The following is an 8946-nucleotide window of genomic DNA, read 5'->3' as shown; positions in this document are numbered from 1 at the left end:
GATCTCAGGTGAATTTGCTTCCTTTCATGGCTCAGTATCTTTATCTGTAAAGATGGGATAATAATGTAAACCATGCAACGTTCGTTCCTTTCTTCATTCATAATTCATTCAGCAAATAGTCACTGAACCCTTAACTCTGAATCAGGCACATGCTTGTTCCCAAGAGTAAACAAGACAGATAAGGATCTCCCTACTGTGGAGTTTACATTCTGGTGGGGACTCAAGAACTCTTCTGAGAAAAACAGCTGAAATGACACTGGCCAAGAAACAGTTCCACAGTTCAAGACACCGAGACAGTTTAAACCTTAGTTAAAGCACTCTTTGCTATGTCTCCCTAGTTCTTAAGAAAAGCCTTCTAGGAACAAACACCAAATGCCTCAATAAAATGTTGATCAATAAAGGAATGCTCTTTGGAACAGTGCAAGGTTTCAAAGCGTTTCAGAGGGTCAGTGACCACATGCTTGTCTCTTCATTTTGTGAAGAGCCCACTGGCTAAACCAAATCCACAAAGGACAAGGCAGCCTGCCTCTATCCAAACTCTTGCCTAAGAAGATGCTTAGCGCTCGAATCATCCCACTAGTTCACCTTACTACATATTTGGGGTTGGGCTATCTTTATTCTCCTGAGAAGACGCTCGGGAGAATTAAATGGCTCTGACAGATGACTTTGCTGAAATTAGGAGATAAATGGGCAGACAGATAGATAGATAGATTCACTATCTATTCACTATCTATCTATCTGCCCATTTATCTCCTAATTTCAGCAAAGTCATCTGTCAGAGCCATTTAATTCTCCTGAGTGTCTTCTTTTAATTTGGAAGAAAATTTCTTTTAGTTACCCCTTATCACCAAGATCATGGATTTTACATACTTTGGCTGACGTCCCTGATTTATTTCATAATATATTTATATTATGGCTTCTCTAGTAATAAATTATATTTGATCTGAAACACTTAATCGGGTTGTGCTTTTCTGCAATCAACATTTATCGTTGCAATTGCTGTGAAAACCGCATGCAACCAAGTTTCTAACAGTACAGAACCCTTTCTATGTGACTTTCAAAGCAACCTTAAAGATGTTAATTAAATTTCAAGAATACATCTTTAAACATCACCCACCTTATTAAACAAGTCTTAGAGGTGAGAAAGTAGGATTCAGGTTGGTGTATTGAGCCTATATAAAATGGACTTATCTAGAGATAGAATAGTACCAAAAAACTCAACCTCCTGGCCTCATAAATAGACCTTCAAATACTGTGCAATCCAGGCTATTACTTCGTGGCTTTTCCCACTGCTTTTCAATATGGTATGCTGATAACACTGTTGAGAGCAATATGTTTTATTGCAGAGCTTGTCACATTCATGGCATTCTAAAAATATTTTCTAAGGAATTCTGCGCCAGAAGATAAGGCCATCTCACATTTAAAACAGAACCCTGCAAGTTATTTCTATGACTGTGTTCAGAATTATCCAAGTGCTTTATTGTTATTATTTGAGGCAACACTGGTTTATAACACTATACAAGTTTCAGAATTAGCCAAGAGTTACTTCAGAGGCAATGACCCTAAGTAACAGCTGAAATGCAGTTTTTTGTTTTAAATGTGGACATTTAATTCTCACCTGAGACCTGTTACAGTCAAATCAGCCAGAAAGTAAAGCAGATGAGGGCTCTGTATAATTTTAATCGTTGTGCTCTGGGGCACACTTCAAAATGGCCCGGCTGACCTGCCTACGAAAACTTTCTGCCGCTCTTCAGTTGGTTTGCAAACCTCAAGCCGCCTAGAGTTCTCGTGATTTTCGTGAGATTCCAACAGAAAGCAAAGGCCCCGCGGCCGGCTCGGGGAATGCGTCTTCACCTGCAAAAGCACAGCGAAGTGCAGGTGCACCAGCCCGCCGGCCCCAGATGCCTGCCGGCAGTTCCACACTCCCTTTTAGGGAAAGGCACTGTGAGCTACCCGGCACTTCATTTTACTCCTCTCTTTAGGAGGCACGGAACCTGATTTTCTTTCGCCACTCCCGACACCAGTCCAGTCTCCCCAGCTCGTACCTTCGGCGCCCTCGCTGCCCTGAACCCCCGACCCCCTTCCATCAGCTCACCGCGCCAGGACCCTAGCCCAGGTTTGGGACAGCTCAAAGAAAGCGAAAAAGATGGCTCGGCAGGGAAAGGGAATACAATAGGCATAAGGCGGCCGGTGGCTCGGACCAGAAATGCCGCACTTCGTAAGGAGAAAAAAGTTTCCTTTGTCAAACAAGTGACCACGTGGCGCTATGGCGGTCACCCCCAACAGTCCCGTCAGGCTGCCAGGCGCGGACCTGGGGATGCGCCAGCCACCTCCGGCGCTGGCCGAGGGGAACCCCGAAAAGCGGGGGCCCCGCTGTAAGCCCTGAGAGAGCGGATCCGGAGGACGCAAGGAGGCGCGAGACGGTGGCTCTGGGAGCTGCGCTGAGGGCGGGGCTCCCGGGGGGAGAGGGGCGAGGAGCGCAAGGTTCCCGGAAGCAGAGGGGCACAGGGGGCGGGACCCTCGGGGGCGGTGGCGCGGAGGGCGGGGTCCCCGGCGTTGGGCGGGCGCGGGGGGCGCGGCTTCAGGGACTGGGCGGGAGGCGGGGTCGCTGGGGCCTTGGGCGCCGGGCTCCGGGCCGCGGAAGGGCGCCGTTCGCGGGGCGGGGCGGGGCGGGGCGGGGCGGGGAGCGGCGGGCAGGCCGGGCATGGCGTCCATGGCGGCGGCGATCGCGGCGTCGCGCTCGGCCGTCATGAGCGGGAACCGGCCTCTGGACGACAGGGAGCGGAAGCGCTTCACCTACTTCTCGTCGCTGAGCCCCATGGCCAGGAAGATCATGCAGGACAAGGAGAAGATCCGGGAGAAGTACGGGCCCGAGTGGGCGCGGCTGCCGCCCGCGCAGCAGGACGAGATCATCGACCGGTGCCTGGTGGCGCCGAGCGCCCCGGCGCCCCGCGACTCCGGGGACCCCGAGGAGCTGGCGCGCTTCCCCGGCCTGCGCGGGCCCACGGGCCAGAAGGTGGTGCGCTTCGGGGACGAGGTAGGTGCGGAGCGGGCCGGGCTCCCCGCCCCCCGAGGCGTCCCCGGCCGGGCGGACCCCTGCCCGCTAGCAGCCGCCCCCGCCAGGCGCGCGGGCAGGGGCTGGAGAGGAGAAGGCGCAGGAACCGGGGTGGGTGGGGCGGGCGGCCCGGAGCCGGAGGTGTGGGGCTGGGGGGCTCCCCGGGGCAGTTCGTGGAGGACCGCCGAGAGAAGGAAGGAGGTCATTCCAGACCCCTCCATCTGGAGCTGCCCCGCCGGGCCGCAGGGGACCTGAGACTTGTCAGACCAAAGTGCCAACAACAAGAGATTTTAAGCCAGGCAGGCCTGGGTTCTGATCCATTCTGCCATTTAGCTCTCTGGCCGTGGGTGACCTAACCTTTAGAGCCTCAGTTCCCCCCGGGAATAATAATATCCCCCCTGGCCTGCCAGGGAAGGCAGTCGGCCTTTTATACGTAATAATATTACTATTTGTGGTGGGCTGTGTGCGGAGAGTGAAATTGTCCAGCAAGGTAACAAGAAGCAAGAGGTGCCTTCCAAGATCAGGAGGCAAAACCCGAAGCCCTAAGATGTTTCCGAGTGAGCCCGATGAGCTGCTTAGTTTTGGGAATGAGTACGGTGGCCTCCTTTTTCCAGTGAAAAACGAGGGATACATGCAAATGAGCTGTCGCAAGCCTTTGGGACATATAAGGGCATGCCTGGGCCTCTGACCTAGACACTCTGCTGGGCCTTCTAGAGGGCCGGACATTGTGGAGGAAGAAACACTGAAACTAGAAAAAACTCAGGGGTGACCCATACTAAGTCACAAAGGCCTGAGTGTTCTGTGCTTCTCCGAAAGTCGGCCTTTTCCTGGAAACGTGTTTAACTAAAACCTGTTTGGTGCCAAATCTGCGGCTCTTTGGCCTTTCAGACTCAACTTTTGTGGTGAGGGTCAAAGAAGTCCAAAGGAGCCTGCAGTATACAGGGAAATCTGCAGCCCTGAGAGCTCTGAGGCTGCAGGCAGGAGGGGCTGGGCTTGGAGAGGTTTTCCAAGGAAGTCGTAGACTGTGGAAGGAATTCTAGTTGAGGATGAGGTTTTAATCTGATTTTCCGGCGTGGGTGTGCTGAGACATTTATTAATACAAAATGTTTGTGGTCATAAACCCGCTTTCACATGGGGGAAGTGTGAGAGAGCAAAACTTTGCTTGCAACATTGCCTCATACTGACAGAATTAAAAGAAGAGTCTTCCATGGATTTTAAACTCTGAAGGCTTCGCCAGGAAAAAAACGAGGGTGTGGTAACGGAAGAGATGAGAATATAGGTTTAAAATGTAAGCCCAGAGCTGAAGCATTTTTAGTGTGAACATATGCATCTCTCTAAAGACATTCGCAGGGTTGGGGCTCAGATTTGGGTGATGGAAAAGCAGGCAGCCCCTCTTTGGAAAAGTCACGAAGAAATAAACTGTGAGAAGAAATACACCTGCAGGTACTTACAGATGTTGCAGGGTCCCTGTCATTTCCCCTTAGCTTGCTGTCCGGCTAAGAATATCCGCGTGCCCGTTCACCATCCAAAAGCCCGTGCCATATAAGGGTCCAGTGTGGCTGATAAGGAGAGATGTGGCCAAGTGAATTTTGTGCTCCGATTCCTTAACTGCGTGCCGGACTGAGCTGTTTGCGAATTTGTAAACGCAAAGCGATTTAACGGCCAACGGAACTTTTTGCTGTGGGACCTACATGTCCTTCCAGGAGCACGGGAGCCCTGATTTTCAGAATTGAACTCAGCTTTGCAAAACGGGTTGCAAGTATGTCCTGGAATGCCTCCGACCAACCTCTCAGCACGGATGGCTGAGGGACGGTGAGTTTGAGGACAGGTACGGAGGTACCTTGCTCAGAGCTTTTTTTGTTGTTGTTGTCTCCCCCTGCCCTCCTGCAGCGGCTGAGCGATTTCATCCCACTAGGGAGTTTAAAATGTGTTAGCTGGACTTGGCAAGAGGTTGGCACCAAAGTGGAGTTGGTGGTCTCGTGCCCAAGAGGAGGGTTGTACTTGGAGGAGGGTTGGCTCCTGGGCACAAGGGGCGATGATAAGGAGAGGGTGGCGGGTGACCTCTCGGTAGGCTGCTGGACAGAGTGGCCTGCATAGGTGGCCCCAGGTTTGTCCAGAAGGGCCCTGAACCAGACTGAGTCAGGCACTCTGTCCCTTCCTGTTTGATCTGTCCTCAGATGTAGCCCCTGGGGCCTCCACGGCCGATCTGGCAGCAGAGAATCCTCACCCTAGCTGTGCCACTGCCAGCATCCACCGTGGGCCCACTGAGGGGCGGGTGCTCAGGGGCGCCCAGCTCTTGCTTTACCAGCATCTGACCTTGGATGATAAGCAGGTGGGCCCCGTAGATACTTGGGAAAGACCAGCTGGGATACTGGGCGCTGAGGGCCTTTCCTAAGGCTGTAATAGAGAGCGCCTGGGCTTGGTTGTGAGTCTTGGCTTTGTTCTGGCTTCCGTCTACTAACCTGTTGGCTGTGGTGAACCCCTAACCTCTCTGAGCTCCTGCAACGGGAAGAACGTTTACAGGATGAGAGTAGAGACAGTGTCTAGGAAAGGCCTGTGGGATAAAACATGGTGGCTGCTGGTGAGAATATGAAGGTTGTTAGCTGTTGTCTCTCCACATCCACTTTTGAAAATCACTGTCGTGAAATCAATAAATTCCTCCTGTTGCTAAGCCTGGAGCTGGCCACACAGAGTCCCACGTGAGAAGGAGCTCTGTCCTGCTGAGCTCTAGGGATGGGCCTCGGGGCACATACTGAAAGCTGGGCTTGCTCTGTCCACACTGTGGCCATGATGTGCCCTGTTTCCTGATCAGGGGTCACACCCGCCTCAGATTGGGCCCCCCTTTCGGCTACCCCGAAGGACCAGGACGTCGCCTGTTCCTTTGAGTACTCTCCCTCATCGCTGGTAACATTGCTGTGTCCCACACAGCAGCATTTGACATCAGATCATGCCCACATGGCCTTCACATGGGACTGCCATCCAGTCATGGTTACGCGTTGAGGGAACAAACGAGTGGAAGCCTGCTTGGGCTCCGGGCTCAGCGCACATGCCCAAGTTGCCCAGCTGGGGCCACTCCGTGTAGGACAGGTGTGGCAGCGTGCCATCGCATGTTCGTTTTTCCCTTCGCTGTCTGTAAAGTGAGGAGACCAGCGTCCAGGCCCAGATCCACCCTTGCTTGGAGGGCGCGCCTGCCGAGGAGAGGGAGGCTGGCTGCCTTTGCGCGTTGAAGCCGTGAAGGTTCCTGTCGGTTTCTTGGTTCTTAGCACCTTGGCAGTCAATTGAGTGCCTATTTCCCAAAGCCCAGTGTATTAGACACTAGAGCCGCTCATGCTTTAGGGACGCTTAGTCTTCCCCTGATTTTCACCAGCTTTTTTAGAAATCCCTCCACGTGAACATATGATCTCAGTACAGCTTCAGTGCAAGGCTGCTGGCCCCTCCTGCCCCCTGGCCATCTCCCCAAGCCCCCTCCTGTGCAGAGAATCTAGAGCTGCTGCCGGTGGAACAGTTATCTCTCAGCAACGGAAGAGAAGCACCTGGCGTCCCCATACCTGGTTCTGGTCCTGCCGCAGCCCGGCTGCCCTCTTAGGGCGGGGTTCTCCCTCCACCGGGAGCAGCTGCCTGGACTTCTCTCGGGTTATAGGCCTTGCTTGGAACAGACATGGGCACAGGCTTGCCCTTTGGGTCAAGTACTTGGTCTGAACATTGAAGCATGGATGTTTCATGGAATGGATGAAAGCGAGTGGATGCTCTGAGCAGTCTGGCTTTCCCTGTGCTTCTCAATTACGGCGTTCTTCTTCCAGCAGTCAAAGTTCTGGGAATGGCTTGCTTTGGGAGATGAAAAGTTTTCATTTTAGAGGGATTTAGCCATCACCCCAGTCTGCTTCTGCCGCTTCCTGTTATCAAATAGCAAAAAAAAAACACACCAAAAACGAAGAAACAAAAACCCCGAAAGACGAAAACCCTGACTTTGCAGGCATGTGTCGCTCTCTGCCCCTTGCCCCCACTCCCAGACTCCTCCACTGATCTGAGCACATCAGTGAGAGTCACAGGCTTCCAAGCACTATGCCACATTCTTGGCTCCCGACAGGCCATAAGCAAGTGAACTCAGAAGTTTGGGCAGCCGGAGTATTGGCTTCTCAGGGACCTGCTTGCCTGTTTCACTTCTCTGTAAAGTAGGTGGGGCTGGGCAGGAGGGGGTTTCCACATGCCAGCCCCGGGGACCCTGACCTGGATTTCGCGTGCTGTAGAGCACAGGTTTGAAGCCCTGGAGTGAGGCAGTTCTGTCCCCTGTTCAGCAGCTTCGCGTGACCCGCAGCTCTCAGAAGGAGGTGTTCTCTAGCACCTGCCTCCCTCCCCCTCCTGCAGGAGCCTGGAGGCTTGCTCCCTGCTCTTTTACTCTCCCTGGCCTTCACCTCCTTTTCTGGGGCTGAGTCTTGGCCTCCCTGACCCCTGGATACCTTCTGCAGACCTCTGAAGGCCCCGTGGCTTTTCCCGTGCCCATTGCCCATCCGGCTTCTGCTCCCAGCTGGCTGACGAAGCACCTTTCCCTGACGCGCTCAGGAGGCTGGGGGTCAGTATGGAATCCCCCAGTGCAGCAGACCTCGCCGAGCCTCTGTCATCCAGTCCATGCCCTTGGGGCTGCCTGCCAAGGGCCACCTTGCCCTCGCTGCTTAGGGCCCAGGCTGGCCAGCTGTTTGTGTTTGCAAATAAACTAATTAAATGGGTATACAGCTTCTAAAGTAACGACCCTGTATGTTACTGTTAAAAGTTTCAGGCAATGCAGAAAGCAGCAGCATTATGAAGCAGAAATTGGTAGTGCCCTTCCAGAACTTTCCTCACTTATTCGGATACGTGTCTTCCTGATGCAGGACCTGTGACATGTGAGGTCACCTCTTCCCTGTTCACTTCAGCAGCTTGGCTTCTATTTTTCAGCCTTTGGCACAAAAAATGAGAAATTTGAGAGTTCCTTTCTCAGCGTTTGGACTTGTTTTTTAAGGAAGGCGGAATGTGTAATTATGATTCCCACCTTCTGTCTGGCAGATGCGTGCATTTTTTAGAAAAGGTGACAGGGTGGACCTGGCTTTTCGTGTCCCTGTGCCTGGCGTCTGTGCCCGGGCTCCAGGCAGGAGTTGAGAACACGGTCATCCTCAGCCATCCAGTTGAGATGGTCAGATGGCCCTCTGCCCAGAGTAGCACCTGGCCTGGGACTATGCATAGCTGGGGCTCCTCGGGTGGGGCAGCTGTATTGAACAGGTGGCCTTGGGAGCGGAGGCAGCAACACAGGCTCCCCCTGGCCCCTGTGGGTGTGTGGCCCAGTGGCTACCAGGGAACAGGTTTTGCAAAGAAACGACTGGCTCCTTGTCTTGCAGGGAGGGAGGGGGCAGAGCTGGGAAACCTGTTGGCAGGTCTGGAGTCATCTTATAATTGACAGGAGTTACTTTTACACTCTAAAATGAGAGATTTCCTTAGTGCCAGAGAAAGTACCCATTTCTCAGAAAAAGAAATCAAGGCCAGACCTGTCTGTTAAACTTCTGGCTCGTTCTTCTCTTCATTTCCTTAGACACGTCCCCCACCCATCCTCCCATCACTACCTTGGCATGTTTCTGCTGAAGTCTGAGGAGGCCTGAGTTTCTGTATTTGTATTCATGGTGGAACCTGCCCAGGAGTTAAATCATAACTGCTTTTCTGTTGTTGGAACTGCCCTTTTGTACTTCCGGTGATGGCAACCCTCTGATCTCAGCAGAATTAAATATACTGCAAGTCAAAGGGGAAAACATCGATTCCATAAACATATAAACAATAGTCCCTAAGAATAACCAGTTGGTAAAAAAAAAAAAAGAGCATATTCTTCTTCCTCACGTCTCCCTTTTTTAAAGTAGGGTTTATTTTTT

General features: G+C 52.6%; 1 protein-coding gene across 2 annotated transcripts in view; it reads left to right on the top strand.

Moving 5' to 3' along the window:
- Positions 1 to 2688: 2688 nt before the first annotated feature.
- LOC309834995 (uncharacterized protein C1orf198 homolog) overlaps positions 2689 to 8946 on the top strand; it is a 33559-nt gene continuing 27301 nt past the window's right edge. For both annotated transcript variants that reach the window (XM_082674246.1, XM_082674245.1), the window contains exon 1: positions 2689 to 3037. In XM_082674246.1, coding sequence (XP_082530372.1) covers positions 2705 to 3037 — 333 coding nt within the window. In that variant the 5' untranslated portion in view covers positions 2689 to 2704. The remainder of the gene's footprint in view (positions 3038 to 8946) is intronic.

The sequence above is a fragment of the Grampus griseus genome (genome assembly GCF_964374135.1).
Source record: "Grampus griseus genome assembly, chromosome: 16".
Lineage (NCBI taxonomy): Eukaryota > Metazoa > Chordata > Mammalia > Artiodactyla > Delphinidae > Grampus > Grampus griseus.
This window is presented reverse-complemented; position numbering and strand designations above follow the sequence as displayed.